Raw genomic sequence first — 24,838 nt, 5'->3', positions numbered from 1 at the left:
AGAGCAGAACAAAGAGAGTGGCAAACATGCCCACAAGACTGGTATTGACCCACAGAGTGTTCAGGACTGAATTACTCATTAATTGATTAATTGCATTGCTGGCACAGCTTGTGGCAGAGCAGCTCCAGATTGTCAGGTGACACCTCTGCCCTTGACTCCTGTAAACCTTTAGGGCACATCTGCAAGGCAGATATGGAGCCAGAAATGGATGCACTGGGAGGCTGCCCAGGGAAGCTGGGATGCCCTGGAAGTGTTCAAGGCCAGGCTGGATGGAGCTCTGAGCAACCTGGTCTTAGAGAATGGTGTCCCTGCCCATGGCTGAGGGCTTGGAACAAGATGGTCTTTAATGTCCCTTCCAATCCAAACCTTTCCATGATTCTAAGACAGAAAAGCTTAAAAACAGGGGGATGCTGGACAAATCCACAACACCAACAGCACTAAACACCTTTAAAACATGCTGCCCATGGATGCAGTGAAACCTCAATCTGTGCACAGTGTGGAATCACTGCTGAGGACAAGAGGGAAAGGGGGAGCAGCTCTCAGTCTCTGTGAGAGCTTTAGGAGGAATCAGTGGGACAGGTGCTCCCCTGACATACAAACCAAACACAATGTGTGATTCCACAGGCCCCACAAATTTAAAAATGAAGTTCACCAATGCACAGCCATGAGAGGTTACTGCCCCTTCCAGGAGCACAGAGAGAAATCAAGAGCAGAGGAGGCTGTTTATTCTTAGTGCCACTCACCACATGGGGAGGCTCGTTCTCCCTCACAGTCACAGAGTAGGATTTTTGGGGGAGCACTGGTGGGTTGTCATTCACATCTTCCACAGTGATGCTCAGAACTAGGCTTGCAGATTGTGCTGGCTTGCCAGCATCAGTGGCCTGTGAAGGAACCACTTGTCATTAAAAACAGCATTACTTTGACACAAATTTACTCTGCCCATTCAATTTTGCCCCAAAAATTGTGAGCTTTTGCCTCTGAAGTCTTTCTGCTGGACCAGTTATCCCTCAGTGACACTTTTCTAGCCCTGTGCTTGGTTAGTTGCCACATCTTCCTGCAGCTGGGATCCTCACCCTGTCACATGCTCTGCTCTCATTAACAATTAATCAAAAGCTCAAGCCTGGATGCAGATCAAACATGTCATGTGATCAGATGTGGCACTAATCAACACAAGACTGTGATGTACAGATATCTGGGCTCTGGTAGTTGAAAGAAGGAGGAAATCCCTTGCTTTTTCAGGGTTTAAAGTGCCAAAAAAAGAGGAAATTGTGAAGAGCATCCAGTATGTGGCAAATTCACAGTCAGTTTTACACTGCTCCAACATCTGCCATAGAAAATTCTCATCTGTAGGCACATATACACAGTTTTCAATTAGTCTTAAAAAGTGTTCACTTTACTAACTTGAAATTTTTCTGAAGACACTGCTTCATTTTTAATATGTCTCCTCTATACCTTCCACAAGCTCTTTAACCTGTAAAAATGTCCTTTAATATATTTGTACTTAATGGAACAAACAAATATATTTGTCAGTGCTGGAACACTTTGTATACACAGTAATTGATCTGATTAGTAGCAGTAAAAATCAATGAAATCAGCTAGAATAAATAGATAACCTCATGGATGCTGAGTGAAAGTTTATGCTTTTTCTTTTCTTCTCTTTTTTTTTTTAATCTCATTTGAAGAATCTCATTTCAGGTATTTTTTAAAAGATCTAAGGATATGTATTTTGGAAAAAATGAACAAAATAAGGGAAAGGGACAAAAAACATAGATTGGCAAGGCAGCTGTATGGTCTAAAATGGACCCAGGAATGCTTTGCAGCTGTTGTGTGACTGTGACCTTTAAAATTTAGGGTTCATAAGTCATTTATTCACTAATACAAATTTACAGAGCAGAAAACAGAGCTCTGCATACAAAACATAAGGAGCAGTCAAAACTCATGTATGAATTCAAATGGAATTCTCTAAGATTAAGTGGATTTCTTGTTATGGTTCAGTATTTTCTCTTTTTCAGTGCTGAGAATTGTGTGAACTTGCATCAAATTTGTCAACTTACAATTATTTTCAGTTCATAACTGTCCATCACTTCTCTGTCTAAGGGTTTTTTTGTCACCAGCTTGCCAGTAGAACTGTCAATGTGGAATGTTCCAGCAAAATCATCTTGCAGGGAGTAGCTGATAAGTGCATTATCTCCTACATCCAGATCAGTAGCAGAAAATGTGCCCAAATCTAGACCAGCTTCATTCTCAGGAGCTGATAAATGAGTTTGGATCCATGCTGAGAAAACTGGAGGGTTGTCATTGATGTCTTCAACTCTCACAGTTACCTATAATGAAAAAAAAAAGAAACAAAAGGAGAAAAAGACACAAATTTGAGCTGTAGAAGTTGTATCCAAAGGAGAATTTTGATTTATTTTTGTCCATGGAAGCCTAAAGGAAAACAACCAAGGAACAAAACCCAAAGGAAATAGAAAACAACTTCAGCATTTCTCAGCATTTGAGCATTTTCACAACCTCTGAATTTTTAATATTTTTTAATTCTGAGCTGCAAGATAACATGTATGCAATATAACACACTCTAACTGGAAGAGAGGCACAGAACTAATAACCTGGGGCTCTTTGGCTCATCTGCCTCTTGCATTGACAGAGCCATGCACAGAACCAGTTTTGGTGTTAATCAGTTTCTCTGGTTATCAGTTGTTCATAAGGGGCTCTCAGGGAGTGACACAATCTGTGAAGTTGACAATATCTCCAGATGGTAATGTCTCCTCAGGATATAAAAAAAGAGAAATTAAATAGAAGGCTCTCAAAGCTTCACATTTGCATGACAGAAGACACTTATCTGGATTTTGCTTGATTGTTAATATTTTTTAAAGATATTTCATCATCCTTGATAAAAAAAATTCTGAAATGCATATTCCATACCAAAGCAACAGCTGTGTTGGGTGGCACCAGAGAATCCACAGCTTCCACAAGGATGCTGTACAGGTCTCTTTCTTCCCTGTCCAGCCAGACCAGGGCCACGATGTCTCCTTGGTCCCCAATGGAGAACTTGTCCCAGTGGGATTTCAGGGAGTACCCGACGTGCACAGCTGTGCTGCCAGTCAGAGCCTTCACTGAGCCCACTGCACTCCCTGGGGCTTTGCCCTCCTCAATGCTGAACTCGTAGCTGGAGCTCTCAAAAGTCAGCCCAAAGCTGGTGTCATCTACCAGCAAGTAGAGAGTAACAGAGGCTGGAGAGAGAAAACAAATTGAAATAGTGAAGTCACTGCTCAAATCGTCATGATCTGTGCTCTGTTTCCTTAAGCTCTTGAGGAACCAGTAGAAAGTGATAGAAATTATCACACAGGAAAGGGAAATACCAACAACCCATAGCAATAAGGATTAATATGTAACACAAAACGTGATGCTTTTGCACCTAATTGATTTTCCAATCTTCCCTGATTACAGAAGTGTTGCTTCAGCATGACAAGGATCACCAGCCTGAAGCTAATGGGATGTGCAGGGGTTTCACACTCCTTAAAAACCTGACCTTAATTGCTTTGTAACAAGAGAGGAGGGATGTACATAAAGCCACAAGTGCAATTTCTGTTGTGACCACTTGTCTTAAGGAAATCAGTTTTTTCTCCTATTCATGATAAATCAAAATTAACCTCCAAAAAACACATGATAAATTTACAAAAATTACTGCATGATTGAATATTTTTTGAGGAACAGAAACTCATTTGAGGGTGATTTGCCAACTTCTGATTGTTTAAATGTTTCTAATTTTAGAAAGATAAAGGAAAACAGAAAAAGAAACACGTCAACAATATTATTTGAATACATCTTTTTAGAGTGACTGCAGCTGTGGAGTCTTGGGTTTTGTACCATAAGTACAACCTCAATAAATGAATTTTAAAAGATTATTTTTAATCAGGGTTACTAAAACCAAATTTTCTGTTAATATGATTAGCATGGAGGAGATCAAAAGGTAAAAAGCAAATATTCATCATTGTTCAGATGTAACTTTTTTTTTTTGCTAGATTCAGTTTGATTGCAGCAATGGGATTCATTTCAAATTTAAATGTTTGCAAGGGTTATGTTTATGTAGGGAAAGACAAAAGGGTAAAAAAGATGGCATACCACTTGATGTAAGCTGAGGAACTCCATGATCAGTGGCAACAACTGTCAGTGTAACAACTGTGTCGGCTGTGATGTGGTCCAGGTTATTGCTGAGAGAGATTTCTCCAGTGCCATTATTTATATGGAAATCATCAGAATGGTTCATGAGGCTGAGTAAGGAGCAATCAGGAGAGCATTCATATTAATGACCTTGGAAGTGCCATCTACTTACTGCTACCTCTGCAAGGAGCACTCAGCAGACAATATTTGCCTATTTATACAGAGCAGCTTTTAATTGCTGTCTTTAGCCTAAAATACATTGCACTTTTATTTTCAAGTAAGTCTTCCTTCATGAAAATGTGCAGCATCCATGCCTTCAGTTCCCATTACACCCCAAGGCTTTGATGCTGCCACTAGGAGAAGGCAGATCCTGCACAGTCAGCTGCATATTCAGCAGTGGGAGAAGAACAAGTGACATCCATCTGAAGACCTGCTAATTCCTGGCCTTCTATGGCCTCTCACGGATAACTGGATTGCTCACAAGTGATGTGTTTCAGGTAGACTGCTATCTCATAGTTAAAAATGATCTCTTTCAAGGCGGTAGTTCTAAACATCCACAAGTTTACTGCTTGTTCATTTGTCCTTCTCAATCTATGCTTTTCATGTCAAGGTATCCTGGTATTTTCCATGATTTAGGGCTCACAGAAATATCTTTCTCCACTGATTTTTCAATGCATAGTGCATTCAGGAAGTTATTTTCTTATCTCCACCTCCCAGCAAACAGAAGATATGTAAAAAGAGTCAGAGATTCATTTACTTCCTACCCAGACACTCCAGTGTGTTATTCAAAATTTCAGAAACTGAACCAAATCTTGGCTGTGGGGTTTTTATTGCCAGTTTATCATTTGATTGTGCCCTCTTACGACATAATCATGATTTGATAAGCTGTAAAACACCCAATAATGACTGTCCTTCTTCCTAAGTATAGAAACCACAACCGATTGCATCACTTGTAAAATATTTACGAAGAGATCTTATCCTTCTTAAGATAAATGACAGCATCTTTCTGTGTGTCTCACAAGAGGTACTTATTAACCCCACAGGAGTGTACCTGTATGAAATGAGGGCGTTGTTGCCAAGGTCGGGGTCGGTGGCAGACACTGCCAGGACAGAGTCTCCCTCCTTTGCTGCTGCCACACGGAGGCTGGCTGAGTACTGTGCCCTGGTGAACTGAGGGGGGTTGTCGTTCACATCCAACGCTCGGATGATGACGTGTGTGAAGTTCTGGGGTGTGGCAGGAGACAAGCATGATTCACAAAGTGCACAGGCACTTAGGTGTACAAAAAAAACACAGCAATGATGAAGAATAACTTGTTACTCCTTACCTGCCTCTGAGGCACTCCGTTATCAGATGCCACCAGGAGCAGCTCATACTTGTCTTTACTTTCTCGGTCTACAGAGCCAGTGACCAAAATGGTTCCATCCTAGAGAAGGCAGTGGTTCAATGCACAGATCATTTGCAGAGCTCTTGTACACTGAATTCTCAGAAGGGATGAGGGATTGAAATTATTTATTCTCCTTTGGGCTAGTTCACATTCCAAGCAACACCTGACCAGGAATGCCTTTTTTTTTTTCAATATCAAAGTAGATTTCCAACCTAAAGGACACGTGGTGGCTGTGATGTGCACTGGAATGGTACTGCCTGCTCTTTTTTACCTGATGTATCTTACTATGCCAAGTCACTTCATGAACAGCAGGATCTAAATCTTGTTTTCAGCACACCCAACCCTTACCTGCTGGATGCTGTATGGATTATCCCCATCCTCAGCTGACAGGAAATAAGTAATTCGTGCATTCTCTCCCTCATCCAAATCAGTAGCAGTCACATGTCCAACTCTAGTGGGATTATTTAATGTGTATTCTCCTTCCAGAACCTCAAAACTGTATGGCTGATTCTGAAACTCAGGGTTGTTATCATTCACATCCAGAACAGTGATGTGGAACAAGGCACTCGAATTAAGCCCATTTGTTACATTATCCACTGCCCATACCTGACAAAGTAAGAAAAAAAAAATTCATTTTAGTTGACTGTGATATCATTTTAACCTCTTATAAAGATATTAAAAGGCATTCAAGGGAATGAAGTAGAGATGAGCCAAAGCTGCAGAGTCTCTCTCCCAATTTACTTGTAAAGTGAATCCAGGTGTAGTCTCCCTGTCCAGTTCTGTGTCATTCCTTAATGAAAGTGTTCCAGGGATATCCACAGTAAATGAAGTGCTGCTGAGAATAAAGTATCCCTGAGAAAAGCCAGCCTAAAAAGAAAACATTGTTCATGTAAGTTTAAATTTATTAAGATTTAAGTTCAACAAATAATCTTATTAATACTAATACCTGACCTTTTTATAAGACTTCTTATTACAGACGTACAGATGATTTGCCAGGTTTAATAAATTAAATCCTGCACCCTGAGCTATTGGAATAATAGACTTCTTTGGCAAGCAGGAACTGGGCTATGTGGAAGCACTTATGGGCTTCCCTGTTTGGGTCCTACACATTCTCTCTCCCTAAAGCTCTCCAAGACTTATCCCTGTGATGGAAAGGGCAGCAAAACAGGGTTCAGTGGAGTATGAACAGAGCATTTACACTGCTCTAAAACTGACATGAGCAAGAGTAATATTGCAAATCAAAAATCTCCCTCCAAAGTTACTTGTACTACTTCCAAAGCATCTCCCCAGTGCCACAGCTACATGCAAAGTGTCTCTATAAAACAAGGGGAGAAAGAAACCACTTGTTATAAAGCAGACGGAAATTTTGTTATTTCCTTTTATAGAAGAAATAGCTCCATCAGGGTTACAAATTGCCTCTTGCTCTGACTAAGCTGAGACTAAAGGTAAGTTTATCAAGTTTAGTTTATCAAGCAACATTCAATCAGAAACTATTATTGGTATCATTATATATAATCTGTTCTCTGTCTGGTGTGATGCATACAACTCATATGCTCATTAACAGAAGGAAACAGCACTTCCTGTCCTGGGCCACACATGCAGTGGGAGAGAAGCTCTCCCCTTCTTCTCTGATATAGCCACTAAACTATTTTTACAAGGTCTAAACTTCCTTGGGTTGGGAAGGTTTACTGCTGGCTCCAGAGAAAGCAAGACAAAGTTTTCATGAAGCAAAACATACTTAGGGCCAACCATTTAAGAAATCTCCTTTTGCCCATCTACTGCTACGCTTGTTTGCAGATTAACAGAGAAAAATATGTCATTTTGATTTATCAGGATGAGATCAATGCAGTACCTACCTCATCCTTGTCAGCAACACTGAATGTGTAAACAGGACTCCCCTTGAGATGGTTCTCAAACACAGATACATCATAAGCTGTCTGACTGAATTCTGGTGGGTTATCATTGACATCTTCTACATGAACAACTACGAGTGTTTCAGTGCTCAGAGTTGGCTGACCTCCATCTGATGCCTGCACTTTCACTTCAAATTCCTTTGTGGTTTCATAATCCAGCTGCTGGCTCAGGCTGAGCTGGCCTGTGCTTGAGTTGACAAGGAACACCGGGGAGAGGGTTTGAGGTCGCTGGTCAGTGATTTGGTACGTCACGAGGGCATTGACCCCAGCATCCTTGTCTGTGGCAGACAGTGTCAGCAGGGCACTTCCCAGCTCCTGGTCTTCAGGGACCTTCACTTCATAGCTGCTCGAGGAGAACACTGGGGGGTTGTCGTTCTCGTCATCGATGACGACGGTCAGGTCGAGCGCTGTAGATCGCGCGGGCTGGCCTTGGTCACTGGCAATCACAGTTAAATTATAGAAGCCTTGTTCTTCTCTGTCCAGCACCTTTTGCAGGAAAATCAGTCCTGAATTGTCGATGTCCATTTTTCCTTCTCCACCCTTCAGGGTGTAAACCACCAATCCGTTGAAGCCCTCATCCACGTCTGTGGCCGACACGCTGGTGACGTTGGTCCCCGCTGGCCTTTTCTCCATGATGGCAATGGTGGTGTTGGTTTCACCAAACACAGGGCTGTTATCATTGACATCTGTGACTCTGATAAACACCGTGGCATAGTCAGCTTTGCTTCCATCTGACAAGGAAATATCGAGAGTGTAATTTTTCTGGGATTCGTAGTCCAGTTTGGTTGTGGTTGAGATGACTCCCTTGTCATCGATGGCAAATGAAGCAGATTCCGTCAGCACCCGAAACTCAACTGGTATGTGGGGATTTAAAGCCTCATACTTGACCTGTGTAAGATACAGCATATCATCAATAAATGAATTAAAACACATAAACCACTGTCTGAAAAAGAAGAGCCATTTTAACTATGTCTAGACTCATTTTATGGTTTATATTGTGGATTGATATCAACTTCCAGTTGATACTGTGTCCTCATTTTTACTTCTTCTAATGAATTTTCATTCAGATACTTGTTAACTTCCCAGATTCTTTAAAAGAAGTAAAGATCAAGCCTCACTATACATAAAAATGCAGAGAGGACTGCCTTTTATTAAAACATGAATATGTATAAAGCAGAATAAAAATAACAGACTGAACTTTAACCTTTGGTTCTGCCTTTCTTTACAGGAGGGGAGAAAATAACTCAAGATGTCCATAAATCAAAACACTAAAACACATTACCTTCTCACTGCTTTGATATGAAACCTTCCACGTGTGTTCAGACCTTCATCCAAGGAGTTATCATGGTGCATTCTGGTGCTCTGCTTGTCTGAGCATTATTTTGGATCAAAATGAAGAGCAGGTTCTAGAGCATTCTTTGAAAATGCCTTTATGACATTCCTCTGATGGGAATTCTCCTATCATGCCACAGGGTTTTAGGTTTATCACCAAGAGATGAGGAAATATTGCCTATCCCTGGCTTTGAGCCACTAAATCCTTTGAAGGTTTAGTCAAAAGAGGGCTATGCACAAAAGTTTACTTTCTCAAGCAGTTCAGGGGTTCATTTGATTTGGAGAGCTGCTTTAGGGTTTTTTTGGGGTTTTTTAAAATGCTAAATGGTAGCAGATGCTGTTTAAATATTTGCAAAGGTTTAACTGGAAGCAAACCCACCTTTGTGAGTGATAGGCTTCATCTGAGGGAGGTACTGCGTGTGAAGCTTGATCTGTAGAACACACAGTATCTAGTTCTCCATAACTCAGGGAGATTTGGATATTTAGAGCACATCTCTTGCAAAATTAGGATTTTGTTAGAGCTGCCCTGTCCTATATAGAGACAGAATAGAGATCTTCTTACTTGTACTACTTCCACAGGAGGATCCAGCTCTTCTTCCACAGACACGCTGTATGTTTTCTGAATAAACTGTGGTCTGGAATCTCCAAATGCATGGATTTCTACTGGCACTGATGAACTTCTTGGAATGGTCCCAGCTGCAAGCAAAAGGAAACAATTTCTCAGCAGATGCACAAAACACCTACTGACCCCTCCAAATACACTTTTCTATGAGTACTGCCTTTTTATTAATATTTAATCCTTGGTGCTGCTGTTATGGTACTGCCTCAGAGGTCCTCACCAGGACCACAGACAAAGGATGGACCCATATTCCCCACAAGACCCATTTTATCCATGTGAGCCTAAATTTGAAGACACAGAGCTCAGAGTGACCAAATAATGTAAAAATCACAAGGCTGAAATCCACTTTGCATTCTCATTATACCAGGAGTGGGATGCCATTTATAGGTTACATTTATTTCTGCCCTTATTCGGGTCATGAATGTTCACTGAGCTCTATGTTATTCTTTTAAAACAATGAAACCCCCAATAACTATGGATATAAAATGCTGTTCATCCTAAAAATGGACTTGGTATCCCCAGTTTACCCACAAGGATGTGCAATTAATGACCAAATTACTCAGCACATTTTACTCTCCTTTTACTCCTTATTGACTGATGAGAAAGTTTTATATGTCTGATTTCTGCCTGAATTTCTGTTTCCTATGCTGTGCAACACCAGTCAGTTAGTTAAAGAAAGATGTGATTATATTTATATATATATAATTATATAAAATTATTTTATATATTATTCTATAAATATTATGTCATTGTATATATATGTTATTTCACATGTTCTTCCCACAGCCATCAAGAAAGCAGATTTGCTATAATGCCATCAGCAGGAACAGTTTTACCAGAGATGCAGCAATTACTTTGGATAAATAAGACAGTTTCTTATCTTCAACAAACAAGAGCAGATAAAATATATAGTATTATTTGAACAGAGCCTGTGAACTTATTTGACAGCATTCCTTCAAGTAAAAATCAAACAAAACCAAAACTCATCACCAGGAATAGCTGCACTGACCAGTACTAAAATCCTCTCTTACCATCAGTAGCTGTTATCCACAAGACAAACTTCTTATGCTGGTCAATTCCTAATGGGATTACTGTTTTTAAACTGATTTGTCCTGTGGATGTATCCAATTCAAAGTGTTCATCTTCATTGCCACCAGCTAAGATGAAGCTTATCTCTCCATTTATACCATCATCTGGATCAGCAGCAGCAACCTGGAGGAAAAAAAATTATTTTACTCTAGGTTCTGTGCTTCCATCAAATTTTCTCCCATTTTAGATGTACAGGAAAATCAGATAAATATTGTTGCAGTTAAATTTGGTTGTTCCTTTGACTGTCCACTTCCTATGTAATTCCTGGGTTAAATCTCAGTAACAAAGTTTGCTCTTGGATGCACACACATGATATCATTCCAGCAGCATGAGCAAAATCCTGCTCCTGTGGAACTCATGTGAATTACACCAGGTTTGTATCTCAGAGAATTGGTTTCATAACAATTCCAAAATCTCTGTTCCAGAGATTTCATCAGGAGCAATGAAATCTGCACATCTGGGTATGAGCATTGATAGTGACTCTCTACAGATCTCAACTCCTCTTTCCTGTTTTATTTGGTTAACTGGTTTACTATGTTAGAAAAAGTTATTGGATCTAAAAATTATCCTTAATGCTCCAGCACTCAGCAGCCTTTCAAAAATGTTGTGCCCTTATTTGAGTTCCTGGACTCTAACAACATTCAGTTTTTATTAAACACTTTACAACTAAATTCAAGAATCTTATTTTCTATCATATATTTCTGGAATTGAGGCTGGTGCACAGTACCAGAATAAAAATCCTGTATAATTTATTCTCCGATCTGGGATGTGATTAAAATATCCAGGACACTGTGATTATGGAATATCAGTTGCTCTGAAATGAGAGGTGGATGGTTTCTAAACTGGGAGCTGTTCCAAAGAGATTCCCTATTCAACAGAACTGCTTCACAAGTTTAAGCAAGGACTCATGCATGCATTCCACTCAAAAATGTCATTTTTGCTCGGTATTTCTAGTACCTGAAGAATGTCCATTCCTGCAGTCATGTTGAGGAAAATGTCTCGTCTGTATGGTGTGCCTGTAAAGGCTGGGCTGTTGTCATTTTCATCCAGCAGCACTATGTTGATAGGAGAGCTCATATTTTGGTGAGGTGGCAAATGGTCTCTAGCAGTGACCTGCAAAAACAATGCAGTGAGAAGCCTGTGTTGTTCAGAGGAGTGTTGTGGAAGTGTAAAAAGGATGAATGAGAATTACAAGCTGAGGAAGCTGTTTCAGCAGTGGTATTTGCCTCCAGATAACTTTGCTGTCAGAGTCTGGATTTGTTTCTTCAGTTAAGCTGCTGATCCCTACTCAAGGTTCGGCCTCCTGCCAGGACAGATCAGGCCTCACCTGTTGGCCTCAGTTTACCCTGGAAAGGAGCTGGTTTGTTTTTAATACCTGTAGGTGGATAGAGGGTACTCTCTCCCTGTCCAGCAGCGTGGAGTTCCTCACAGTTAGGATCCCAGCTGGACTCAGCTGGAAGGGACTGTCATCTGGAGTGAGACTGAGGGTTCCCTGGAAGCCTCCCTGCAAACAGGGAACACATTTGTCATTAAACAGGACCACCACTGAGCTACTCCTTTAGGATGCTTTCTTCTTATTTTCCACGTGGAGAAGATGAAATTTTTAGATTTAATTGAGATTACAGTTCCAAAAAACCCCCAAAATTAAAAAAAAGGAGAAGAAAACGCATGGAAGAAATAACAAGCAGGCAGAGAATGACTTGCAGCTTTGCGTTTATTTTGCATTTCTGCACTTCCAGATTTGGGACCTTATAGAAACCAGAGGAGTTCCAAAGAGAGTCAAAATCTATTCTTTGTCTGCAGTACTCTACCTCTTAAAGAAGTGAAACTAAGTTTGCTTTGTTAAAGCATATTTAGGCAGTCAGAAAAAAAATTCTATTCACAATAGCTGTATAACACAAATGCATTTTATATTATATACAAGTGCAGCACTTGTAGCAGCCATAAAACCATCATCTTTTTACCTCATCTTCGTCAGAAGCTGTTATTTGAAGAACTTCCATCCCATCTGGGAAATTTTCTGGAAGTGAGACATCATAACTTGTTTTTGACAGTACTGGACGATTGTCATTTACATCTCCAATAGTAACCAGAACTACTGCATCAGCTGTTTTGAAAATCTTGTCTTGCTGAGCTGCCTAGAAAACAGAGTTTACAGCTCTAAATTCCACACCCTGATAACAACACGCTTAACACAAGGACATGACAACTGCATATTTACAATTAATTACTTTTTCCTTTATTTTGATTTGTGGATGGAGCTTGATACCAATGACTATGAGAAACTATTAACAGCAACTTGGATTTACATATATTTTCTGAAATTGAGACTGAAATACCAAAACAATCTCTACCTGAATGCCCACCACGAGGTTTGGACATATTTCTCTGTCAATTGAGGTCTTGACTTCCAACACTCCAGCTTCATTGATTGAAAAGCTGTTGTTATAGGCTGGGGGGTTCACTGGAAAGCAAAAAATTGGGAAGGGTTAATGAGAATGAACCAGAACTGGAAGTTTGGTCTGTCCTTTGCATGAGTGTTAACTTCTTAGCCACAGGAAAAAGGAACAAGAAAGGCTGTTGGAAATATACATTCACACTTCAAGGGTCTCAAATTAAGCATTTCATAAACTTCTGGCAATTTCTTCAGGAGGAGGAATAGCTCCTGATGGGATTCTCTGTCTAGATGGTCCTGAATGGAAATTCTTTGATCAAATTGAAGCCTCTAGAGTGGCTTATATCATTCCCTCCAGTAACAGGTAAATGAATCATTTACTGTGTCAATATCTAGAAAAAAATAAAGGCTCTTACCTAGCTTGATGCTGTAAATTATTTTTTCATTTATACCTTTGTCTCCATCTTGAGCCAAGACCTCTGGGAGAACAGTGAGAGGACCCACCTAGAAAACATCCATTAACCTGAATATCTTGGAAAAAACCCACACATTAACTTCAAATCTTTCCCTAGATGAGTCACAGTTTTGATTAAAGAAACAAGAAACATGTATTTAATCAATGGGATCCAGAAAAAAATTCTTTCTTTGCCATATGTGCTTTAGGAGAATGATGACCAAGATACTCAATAGATACATTGTGTTTAAGAAACACCAGATTATGAAGCTGCAGGCACAGATGGAATTTATGTTAAGAACATTGACTATTTCAGTTCCCTTTCTTTCCTGGAAAATAACACACAAGTCTATACTGCATTCCATATAAAAACAGTAATTTAAAAGACAAAAACATTTTAGAAGGGCTAAAATTATTCATTTCAGAGAATTAGAGATGAACTTCTAACAAAAGGAACACTGGAGGTCTAACACTAAAAGTATCTGTGATTTAAAATACTTTAAGAGGAAGATAATGACATAGAAATAGGGATAATAATGAACCTTTTTAATTTTAGTGGGTTACTCTGATAATAAGATACTGTTATTTTTTTTCAGAATACATACAGAAACATGAGTCAAACAAATACATTGCACCAAGAAATCTCTCCTCTATATAGAAAAAATAAGTTACAAAAGTAATACAGACCATGGATTATCATTCAGATCCTTATTTTTGCTTACCTAATTGTAATACTGTATGAAGGAATTACACTACTTAAAACTAATTTCAGGACTGATGGACATCCAGTTGCCCTTTGAATTTTACATTAAAAGCTCTTTTAAAACAGGAATTTGGGGTTTTTTTTCCTTTTCTTTCTTCTTTTTTTTTTAATTTTTCCCCCAAAATACAAAAGAATGTATTTCTGTCACAGAGAGTTCTGTGCTTCATATAATCCATGGCCTGTTTATCTGGGAGTTGGAGATCTACAGCTGATATCTTTTTCACAGCTCAGCACAGAGGAAAGCAGCTCCATCCATCTGAAGCTGCTCAGGGAGGAAGAATCCTTGGAAGAAAAGCCCTGTGGATAGGGATAACAGCAGCATTCAGAGCTTTTACCTGGTTTTCAGTGATATTCCCATTGTATGTGGATTGACTGAAATAGGGGTTCAATGTATCATAATCTTCCACATTAATTATTAGTGATGCAGTGGCACTGTTGTCTCCAAATTTTTCCTGCATCCCAAGGGAAAGAAGAAAATAAGAACAACTGTCTTGGAAAAAACCCCACCATATCTCAGTGGAAAATCCAACAGAATATTATTACATATATTTTGCAGCATTTTTAACCTGATAACTCTCAGCCTCTCAGGTTAATCCAGTTCTAGGAACAAAACTATTCACAGGTAATCTTCCTTTAGATTCTCATTTTCTTCAGGCATATAGAATACAGAATAGACCATTTGCTACATCTGTGCTATTTTCTAGGTACCACAATAATCCTAGCAAAACTATTTCATTTTAGTTCTAAAAGGCAAATACATGAAATGAATACATGAAAGGCAAATACAGGAAATGAAGGCAAATGCATAATCAAATCTCAAAAAAAACCCAAAAAACCAAAAACTTGGTAAGACGCAGCAAAAATTTGAGAGATCTGCCAGAATGAATATGTGAATATATGTTACAGTAGTGGAGAATGAATATGTACAGTATTTATATTTAGAGAAATACAGAAAGAAACTTGGGCTAGAATTTGAGAGGAAACAATGGCTGAAATATTAAAAATGTGCTACTTTGTCTCCGGAATAAACCAAGTTCCAGGCACGACATTTGAGTTAGGAACTCCCAAAGCTGTAAATTTGTAGAAAATGGGATGCTGTAAAACAAAGGAACTATCATTGTAGAACTATTGTGGGTATAATTCTTCTTTTAATTTGTATCTTACCTTTGCTTGGACTGTTAAATTGAAAAAGTTGACCTCGTTGTAATCCAGTGGTTTTTTCACCATGACGTTTCCATCTCCTTCCCTTATAGAAAAGTAATCAGAGTTTGGGCCCTATTAAGTGAATAAATCAAATATTTTATATGACTGATGATGAAATACATTTTCTTTTCCCTTTTTGTGACCTTTCCTATTGGGCTATTTTCATAAAGGTGCAGGAATGTCTCAACCATCACCAATGCAAAGAAAAAGGCAGATCCTCCTCCATGCATGCCTCCCTTGTCAGTGCCAACAGAATTTCTGATTTATCCTTTCCTATGGCACACAGGGGAATGACATCAACTTCCCTTCAGCAGCAATAAAAGGAGCAGAGACAAGCTCAGATGTGAAGATTTCCACTGCAGAAATCTACATTTAGTTGAGATGATCTTGCTTCAGTTGCCTTGAGGACTGAAGACTGACAGCAAATCAAACATAAAGTTTAAAAAGAGGGGAAACAGCTCTCCCTCCTGCTACTGCAAAGGACCACTGAGTTCCTTAGCTGTTGCTCAAGAGTGCCATAAATCATTCCACAAAAGTCAAGAAACAAGATTCAGGCCTCACTGCCTGCCAGGCTGATGCTGTGGTATAACTTGAAAGGTCTCTTGGATGTTTTGCAGATTTTTTATCCTCACAGTGCAAGGGAGCACGCTGGGATCAGGTCCCAGGCTATGGATCTATGAAATTCAGACTGGTGTTCACAGTTCCCAGCTAACAAAGGGCACTCACCCAAAGGCTGTAAGTCAGGATGCTGAATTCTGGTGAAATGTCCTTATCCTCAGCTTCCACTTTTATAACTGTGGAATTAATTCCAGCTACCTAAGAGGAAATAGAGATCATCAAATACTCAGTCACAAGCCCCCATCCACATCCTTCTTAACTTGGGGCAGGAAAGTTGTGCCACCTGCTTAGCAAATCACATCCTGCTGCCATTTTTGGCTGGGAATGTTTCTGCATCACCCCACTCTCCCAGCTGTATGTGCAGCCCAGCCTTTCCTTTCCACACCCATGGGATGCAGCAGAAAAGTCTCATAAGGGTGAATGTGAGGAACTAATCTCAGTGTGGTCACATCAGAAGCTCCCCAAAATGGAATTTAAAAATATCCCAGGAAAAAAAGTATCAGCATTTGGCATAACTCACCTCTGATACTGAAGCACTGTAATTGGCTTGTTGGAATTCTGGAGCATTGTCATTTACATCTATCAACTTTACATTCCGTCCGTTCTCTATCTCATCAGTCTGGGTAGTGGGAGAAATGATAACAGTGAGGTGGCAGCACGCTGCTAACATTTAATTTCATCTAGAATGAGATCCTCTAAGAGACATCCTTTCATTAAACTACCATTTAGAATTAGACTACATTCCTAAAATTAACTTTTTAAGGTTTACCTTAGTTTTCTGTGAACAAAAACACTCCTTTCAATCAGCAGACTTCAAGAGGTTATGTTCTACAAGGTACTCTGAACTCCCTGCATCATAGCTTTCAATTAAATACTATTGCAGAAAATAAGAATTTGCATTAAGTTAGGCAATAAATACAGTTAAGAAAGCATGGTTTGTACTCACTGTTCCAATCCTTTGGCAAACAACAGAATACCAGATCATATCACCCTGAAATTGAACAAACAAGCCAATAAATAACATAATTGATGAACTAATAACATGACTATCAAAGATAATTTTTACCAAATTTATACAAAATTACTTCTAGTACTTGAATCCTCAGGCATGCTGCACCAAAAATTAACACTTTGTAATTACTTTGCTCCATATTACAAGGTTTATTGGACTGCCATTCCTTTACTACTGATACCCACCTACCCAGACCCCACCATACCCCTTCACCTGACTCCTCACCCCCCAAAAAAATTTAAAGGTTTACAGAAAATACAGGAGAACATGTGCAAGAAGCATTAAAAGTGTTTTAATCCATTTGGGAAATATCTAAATAAGAAATGCAAATGTAAACAAAAAAAAAAAAGTACATTTTCATCCATTACAAAGACTGTTTGTAACAGTGTTTTTTACAACATGCCTGGTCCATGTCTGTCAGGTACAGTGTTTCTCTGAGATGACAGTGTCCAAAACACAAATCCAGTGCTACTCTGAAATAGCACTTGCATAATAAATTGTCTCTATTTACTCTGCAGCACTACACCATTTTCATATTCAGAAGCAACTTCAGCCAGGCAAAACACTGATATTGCTTTCTAAATTCCTGGTAATCCTCCAGAGCAAGAACTGCCTAGGAAGAAGGATCTATCCCTTTGTGCATCAAAAATCCATAAATCCATTAGTGAGTGAAGTGCTTAGGATTCAGGATTACCTTCTACCAAGTTACATCTGCTCAATCTCACTTTGATGAAGTAACTCATGCCCCTGAAAGGTGAGTTGGAAGGCAAGTGGCACCTGTCACAATTCATGTTTACAGCTCTCAGCACAATACACAGCTAGGAAAGAACCTGTCTGGCTGTCAGATGCCAGGAAAGTTGAGTTATAGGAAACTGAAGACATTTAACAGATATTAGTGAGAGGTAGATACTGAATTCTATTCAGACAAATCTCTTTTTTGAAATACCAACCTGTATTGTGAGAGAATGAGCAATTAAAATGCATTATCTTAATGCTATTTCTTTTTCACTTGTCAAGAAAACTTTTCTCTCTAGGCTTTATATGCAGTAAAAATAATACCTCAAGCTTCTCAACATCCAGTGCCTTTCTAGTTCTCACAGTTGCATTCCTGAATTGAGAATCAGTTACCAGCTCTACATAATTCAAGTGTTCAGGGAACACATATTCTTTTAATTTCAGATGCACATTTTGTGGGATGTCTGTAATCCATTCTATAACACCTGTAAGAGAAAATGGAACCAAATTAGATTGCTTTATGGAAAAGAAATCCACAGGTTCATTTCATATGCATTGATAACTTGATTACTGGTGAATTTTGGTTGCATTTTATATGATTTTGGCATTTTTAGCTAAACTGTAAGATCTGTTAAAGCCCCCTTAAGTACCCTGCACAAGTGTATTGATGTGTTTTTAAAACAATATAAACCAAACTTTTCCAATATATACACACAATATATCCAGAATTAAAATCTTGGTGTAATTTTCACCTAAATTTCCACCATTTTTTTGAAAATAGCTTTATGCCGCAAAACTTTTTTTCCCCATGTTTACTGTGAAAATGTAAAGTCAGCCAAAATCTTTGAGAGGCTGCATGGGGTCAGTTTCAGTATTTTCCAAACACAAAGGCCTTTCATATATTCCAGCTGGATCTAACAGGCAGTAGAATCCAGTGTGAATCTGGACTCAGGTGAAAAGTGTGTGGCTTTTCCCTTAAAGTGTTCCTGTTTGTACAGGATACAAACACAAAATGCTGCAACTTTCAAATCAATTCTTATGAGATTTTCTACAACCTTGCATTTAGGAACTATCCTCCTGAAAATATGATGACTTGTTATTTGTAATGGTCAGGATTCCTGTTAGACTGACTGTGTACTACTTGCCTGGTTAAATGCCAAATCTGTTTGAAATTATTTTGGAAATTTATCCTTTTAAACCACCCAGCGTGGTGTTAGTGGCAATTTTATTAAAGAAGGTTCCCTTACTCACATCAAGACATTTGTGTTTACGTAATCATACTTATCTTCTCATGGATCACATTATCTGGATTGCAAACCCATAATCTCCTCTCCTTTCCAAAGTCTTCCCTGAACAGCCCAAATATTTTCCATGATCTTCAGGAAACTTCCAAGCTGTGTTTCTTCCTTATCCACTAGTTTTGTACCCCATCACTCCTAGTTCAGGTTAGTAAATGCTTTGTGTAACAGTCCCATCTCTAATCTCCATGCACAGCCTTGTGCTCTTGGTCTCCAAGTGTTTCAGGAGTAAAACCTCATCTTCTTCCAGCAGCAGGGAGTGTCTGGAAGGCTGTCAGCCAGAAGTCCAGAGACACTGCATTTTATTTGTGTGTGAGGACAAAGTGCAGTGAGCTGACAGTGAGCAGGGCTGGGTCTCAGGGGCACAGCTTTGTGTGGTGCCACCCTGCTGCATGCAGTGCTGAAAATCCTCCAGGAAAACAAAATCCAGCTTTGCCTGCTGCCATGGGCTGTCCAGTCCTCCATGCAGAGCTGGATACATTCAGCCAAGAAATATCAAGCAGCTGCCTAGCAAACAGCATTCTCTCCAGAGGAGAAACCCAAATAAAAAGAAGTAATGGGGAAAAATTAAAGCTGTTTGTCCCTCTTGTTTATTCATCAGATATGTCAGCAGATTCATTCACGCATACAATGCACACAGAAGGCCAGAGTTCTTGCTGGCTGATTAAAAATCAAATGGAATCAGAGTGAAATGCAGTTATCCTCCTTTCTAACTCCATGCAAGAGTCAGACACAGCAGCTAAGCTTCTACAACTCAAAAAGAAATGTTTCAATAGTGATTGTAAAAAAAAAATCACTGCTCTGGATCGTGTTTGTTTTCTGTATATTGTTGAAAGCCAGAAGCAGTGAAGTTTGCCTGTGGACAGTCAGCATGAGATTCTAAGGGTTATGACATGTTCCAAAGGGAAAGCTTTGGCCATAACTTAATGCTTAGCCTTGTAAAACTGCTGAATATCCATTAAGGACATCAAATACTGGCTGGACAAGGTGAACTGAGAACATTTTCTGTACTCATTTTCTTTCCCATTGCCTGATGTGTCTATTCTGACAAAGAGATCCTTGGATCAGGGAATTTGGGGGGTTATATTTATTTATTCCACTAAGCAGTATTTCATGTAGGCAGCTGCTGCATCCAGCCATGGACACTGCTGTAAATATATTAATAATACACACTCATTATAAAATCCACTGACTACGAGAGGAAATAAAGTGGATTTGGGAGGAGATCAGACAGTTCTAGGTTAGAATCTTGATTTTACCTGTATATCCATCCAAAAAGCTTGAGAGCACCAGTGGATTGGGTGGTACATCACAGTTGATAGTTGTGATTTCTAAAAAGAAACAGAAATGTCACGTACAAAGAACACAGAGGGACTGTGTCCAGAAATAGAAGAAGGCAAATAAGCTGATGCTATGTAAACCCAGATGCACACAGGGGTTCAAATTAAGCTCCAAGACTTTTATCATGGTGGCACCTTGAATGGTTTAAAGCAATACCTGACAGGGAGTAAGCAAACATTGGTGTGGAGCCAATCTGGGACTTTACTGCCTGACAGGAGTGAGTCACTGCTCAATAGTGTCCTGATGAACAGTCTGTGGAAATCGTAATTGAAACTACTCTTGTACCTTGGCCCTGAAATTGTTTTCTGTTCCCAAGGCAACTACAAACACAAAGCTACTCCCCACAGAAACAGCAGCGAGAATCCAGGAGTTTTTTTACCTAAAATTTACTCTTTTTAAACTTTTAGAGAAGGAGACCTTTGGGAGTATATTTTTTTGTCATGAGAAGTGGCTTTCCTAAGTGGCTTCTTGTACCTCATTCACCTCTATACATTATCTCTGTGTGACAAAAATGACAGACTTTTTTTTTAATCATTAAGGTCTGCAAATAATACACACAAAAACCCCGAAATCTACCAAAACTTTCCCTCCTTCCCTGACTAGAATTCAGCAGCAAAGCTTCCAGAGTGCAATCCATGCTCTTACGGAGTGCATCTTGCACTCTTAGCTGTGCTACTCTATGTGGGTTTGCACCAATGCTGAGAATGTCCCTACTCCTTACCCTTGCCATCCTAATGGATACTCAAAGGGACATTTGGTATAAACAAGTAGAGGGCTATTTTCCCCTGGCTAGGTAGATGCCTTCATATCTGCATCACTTCACATGATCTCATTTATAAGTGAGCAGATTTCTACACAAGTCACTGAATAGAATCCTAATGACTATTTCTAGTCAGCAGCTGCTGGTTCTAGGTTTAATTCACCACCTCCATCTCTGAGTATGCTAAAGCCTAGGCTCTGGAGCAGTGAAAAAGATAAGAATTTGGCAGTTTTCACTTTCAGGAAGCCTCAATACATCAAACAGAACTTCAAGTGAAGTACTTATCACTCTGAATAGTAGATGTAACAAGGGTAACTACTCCAAACTAATTTAGATCAGCAGCAGCAGCAAGGAATTCAACTGATTCCAACTTTAAAATTATCCATCCTCAGACTCAGCTTCAGTCTAGGTATTTAAATTACAGACTACTGCAGATACAAAATAATCAAACCCCCCAAAGTTAAAGAAAACTTGTACAAACCCTTGTATATACAAGAGCGTGGTCTTCACCTGTCCATCACTCAGTCCCTGAAAGCCCAACCACCACTTCCAAGGGCACCAAGATTGCTTGTTTAGAAATTATTTTACCAATAAATCAAAGCATTTGAAACTTCTAGGTTTGTGATGCATATGAATTTAATAAATTAAATTTTGTTCCATTTCAATAAAAGCAGTAAAATAGTCAGGCATTTATAAACAGAGCAATACTCACTTTGTGCATCGAGAGAGAGGAACGTAACCCAGCCAAGCACAGCGAAAACCAGAGCTCTGGAGAGAGCCATGAGCACTGCAGGAGAAATATCCAGCTCAAGGCAAAACCAGATGGTTGTTTCTCATATAGAATACTAGCAAAGAATCATTTCATTTGCCATATCATATTGTCCTGACAAGTGCTTCACCAAGAACAAGGCGAAAGACTGGAATAAGCCTCTGAGAGCACCCCACAAATTATATAACGTGCTTATCATCTTCAGCTTGTGAGATCAAAGTCCTTCTGGGCAATAAAAAATAAACCAACAAGGAAACCCACATTTGTGCTGTGACACAAAATGTGACATTTTTATTTTAACTTTCCAATTGAGAATAAATTAGCAAGGTGTCCTGGCCAATGTGAGAGAAATGTACATGTTCCCTGGAAAGGAAATTAATGGGGTGTGGCAAGAGGCAAAAGGACCAGCACTGCCCCTTTTGATCTCGTAGTGATGGCAGAGTATCTTCACATAGCTCTGTTCCAGAAGGAATAAATCCAGAATTCCTCTTTGAAAACTGGTTACTATTTGATGTGATGAAAGCAGACACCCCTGAAGCATGGCTAACATTTTACAGATACTACACACTGGAAATAAGTTCAGCAGGCAGCTAAAATATTTTACTTCAATGCTAAAAATCCCCAACCAAAACCACCAATATTTTAAGCTTGTAGAGAATTTCTAAGACTATAAATGATGGAAACAAACTACATGACTGATCCTATCACTTGCAGGTAAATATACCTTGAATTGGAAGGAGCAACTGAATACACAGCAGGGAAAGTGCTGCCAGCCCAAGGTCTTTTTGTGATTGTGCCAGCATGTTTAGTCATTGTGGACACTAAAGTAATTACTGTAGGCTGAATGAGAACACAAAATGCAATAAAACTGCATAAAACAACTAAAGATAAAATTACCATTATGCTGTCCTAGCTTTGAATAAATGAAACATGGGAGCAACTCAAGCAGAAGCAATTAAAGAAATATGAAAAAGTTCAAGCATGGGCACCAGTTTTTTGAACAAAGGCCACATGCAGCAGGTGATTATGCCTTCAGCGGTGTTATTTATTGCTGGTGCCAATCTCAGATAGGTGATTTTCCTCCCTGGGTTTATGTTCTCCCATATCTACAATGGCCAAGCCTTTGCAAGTTTATGTGGCAAAGGAGAATGCAGGTCTGTGCACAAAGAAGAAAAAAAAAGGAAAAGAAGTTCCCTTACCTAATTCACCAAACACCTTCAGGCTATCACGGCCAGGCCAAAGCCCACATAACCTGATATTTGTACCAAAAAGTTCTAGCAACACATCCTCTTGACCCCTGGGAATATTAATGTGCTGGATGCCTTACTCCACTAACAAAGGCCTACTTTTGGATATCCCAAAGCAGAGGGAAGGCAATGCAGCCCCAGTGTTCTGTGAGCTCTCTCAGCAAGAGACCCCCCAGAGAACAGAAAGTTCAGCCATTAGAGATGGCATGAGACCTTAGAGGATCAAACTCCAGCAAGATCTCCCAGATTACCCATGAGGAAGCAGCCCAAAAGCTGAAGGGGCAAGGCCCCTAGTGTACACAAACCCCTACAGGCAGGTGTAGGATGCAAACTGCTGCTGAGATGCAGCACAACTCTGTTAATTCTCTCTTTGGAAGCTGCAACAGTGGTTTTGCTGCGAGGGTCTCAGTCCAAACCAACAGCAGCCCCTCCCAAAACTTGGCATCCAATGCCCCTGTGATTCCCAGAGTGGAGGAGCTCACAGTCCTGTTAAACTTTGCAGTTGCTGTAGCCTTCCAACGGGCTGATGGATCCTTCAGCCTCCACCATGGTGCTGCTCAGAGGCAGGATGAGCCCCTGACCTCAGCCACTCTGTGCTGTCACTTGGCCTCAAGCCTGGAAAAGCCTTTGGCTGCTTCTATTGATAGATACAGCCAGAAGGGGATTCAGCAGTGAATCTACTCCTATGATGAGATAAATTTAGCATGAGTCAAGTCTGCTTCATCTCCTCAAAAATGGGACTCGATTGTGGAGGTCTTTTCCAATCCATAGGCTTCTGTGATTCCCTAATTATTAAGAAATAGAGAAAAAAGCTCAGAATACAGTGGTATAGTTCATGAAGGCTGGTTTTCACTGAGCTGCAGGAGGAATGCCTGCAGGGTCTGTGTGTGCTGCTCTCTTGGACATCAGGAATAATTTCAGGTGTTACACTGGCCTGGAGTGGGAAGGGAGGTGCCTAAATGGAAGCAGAAATTTCATATAATGGCTCAAGCAAGCATCTGATGCACAGGAGCAGTTTCCCAACACAATCCCATATGCCTGAGCACTCAACAAGAACAGGAAACAATGATTTTTAAAACATTGATTCCCTTCTGGCCAAGAGAAAGGTGTTACTCAGTCACATCAAACATGCCCATGCTATTCACAGACTGAGGCAACCATATGTCCACACTTCTCCCAACACAGCATCTTTTTCCCTTGGAGCCAACACTGAATTTAAGATTCTGTCCTTTTCTCCAAGAGACAGGAGCATCCAGGACACAGGCACAGCTCCAGAGTGCAGGAAGTTCATTTTTACCCACGTGTGACAGCAGGAGGTACACTGCAGCCTGCCCAACAGCCCAACTGCACAAATGCAGGACATCCAAGACATCCACACAGCAATTCCTAGAAACAGAATCATGGAAACTAATTGTATTCACAGATTTAACAGATTGCACCCTTTAAACAATCTGCACAGTGCAAAGCAAAATTATATGTTTTTTTAAACATAGCTTAGCCTGACATTTTGCATACTTGGGTCAGTTGTAGTGCAGCTCACTGAGGAATTTTTAATCCAGCTTCGAAACTTGATGCAGATAAAAATTCTTTGAAGTTCTTGTAGATTTGGAGTAACTCTGCATTTAATGATATCCTGCTCTTGACAGATAAAAAGCCTGCATGAGGATGCTGCAATTTAATCACAAATATGCATGATTGAGACCATCAAACAATATCTATGCACATACTTAGCTTTTAAAAGCAT

At 39.7% G+C, this 24,838-nt stretch overlaps 1 protein-coding gene across 1 annotated transcript in view; it reads right to left on the bottom strand.

Annotated features, from left to right (window-relative positions):
- LOC135297760 (protocadherin Fat 4-like) overlaps nucleotides 1-24,761 on the bottom strand; it is a 40,785-nt gene extending 16,024 nt beyond the window's left edge. Inside the window, exons 1-25 of the mRNA XM_064415651.1 lie at nucleotides 24,610-24,761; nucleotides 21,791-21,865; nucleotides 20,237-20,308; nucleotides 18,004-18,164; nucleotides 16,879-16,923; nucleotides 16,453-16,551; nucleotides 16,041-16,130; nucleotides 15,276-15,386; nucleotides 14,447-14,563; nucleotides 13,311-13,398; nucleotides 12,854-12,963; nucleotides 12,464-12,637; nucleotides 11,875-12,003; nucleotides 11,457-11,612; nucleotides 10,442-10,622; nucleotides 9,354-9,487; nucleotides 7,403-8,347; nucleotides 6,288-6,413; nucleotides 5,895-6,152; nucleotides 5,487-5,585; nucleotides 5,213-5,385; nucleotides 4,123-4,271; nucleotides 2,923-3,230; nucleotides 2,055-2,324; nucleotides 744-881 (exon numbers count right to left, since the gene is read on the bottom strand). Of these exons, the coding sequence (XP_064271721.1) occupies nucleotides 744-881; nucleotides 2,055-2,324; nucleotides 2,923-3,230; nucleotides 4,123-4,271; nucleotides 5,213-5,385; nucleotides 5,487-5,585; nucleotides 5,895-6,152; nucleotides 6,288-6,413; nucleotides 7,403-8,347; nucleotides 9,354-9,487; nucleotides 10,442-10,622; nucleotides 11,457-11,612; nucleotides 11,875-12,003; nucleotides 12,464-12,637; nucleotides 12,854-12,963; nucleotides 13,311-13,398; nucleotides 14,447-14,563; nucleotides 15,276-15,386; nucleotides 16,041-16,130; nucleotides 16,453-16,551; nucleotides 16,879-16,923; nucleotides 18,004-18,164; nucleotides 20,237-20,308; nucleotides 21,791-21,865; nucleotide 24,610 (4,209 nt within the window). The 5' untranslated portion in view covers nucleotides 24,611-24,761. The remainder of the gene's footprint in view (nucleotides 1-743; nucleotides 882-2,054; nucleotides 2,325-2,922; nucleotides 3,231-4,122; nucleotides 4,272-5,212; nucleotides 5,386-5,486; nucleotides 5,586-5,894; nucleotides 6,153-6,287; nucleotides 6,414-7,402; nucleotides 8,348-9,353; nucleotides 9,488-10,441; nucleotides 10,623-11,456; nucleotides 11,613-11,874; nucleotides 12,004-12,463; nucleotides 12,638-12,853; nucleotides 12,964-13,310; nucleotides 13,399-14,446; nucleotides 14,564-15,275; nucleotides 15,387-16,040; nucleotides 16,131-16,452; nucleotides 16,552-16,878; nucleotides 16,924-18,003; nucleotides 18,165-20,236; nucleotides 20,309-21,790; nucleotides 21,866-24,609) is intronic.
- Between the last annotated feature and the right edge of the window lie 77 nt (nucleotides 24,762-24,838).

The sequence above is a fragment of the Passer domesticus genome, chromosome 3 (assembly GCF_036417665.1).
Source record: "Passer domesticus isolate bPasDom1 chromosome 3, bPasDom1.hap1, whole genome shotgun sequence".
In the NCBI taxonomy this organism is placed as follows: domain Eukaryota; kingdom Metazoa; phylum Chordata; class Aves; order Passeriformes; family Passeridae; genus Passer; species Passer domesticus.
The sequence above is the reverse complement of the archived record's forward strand: the minus strand, read 5'-3'. Positions and strand labels throughout refer to the sequence as shown.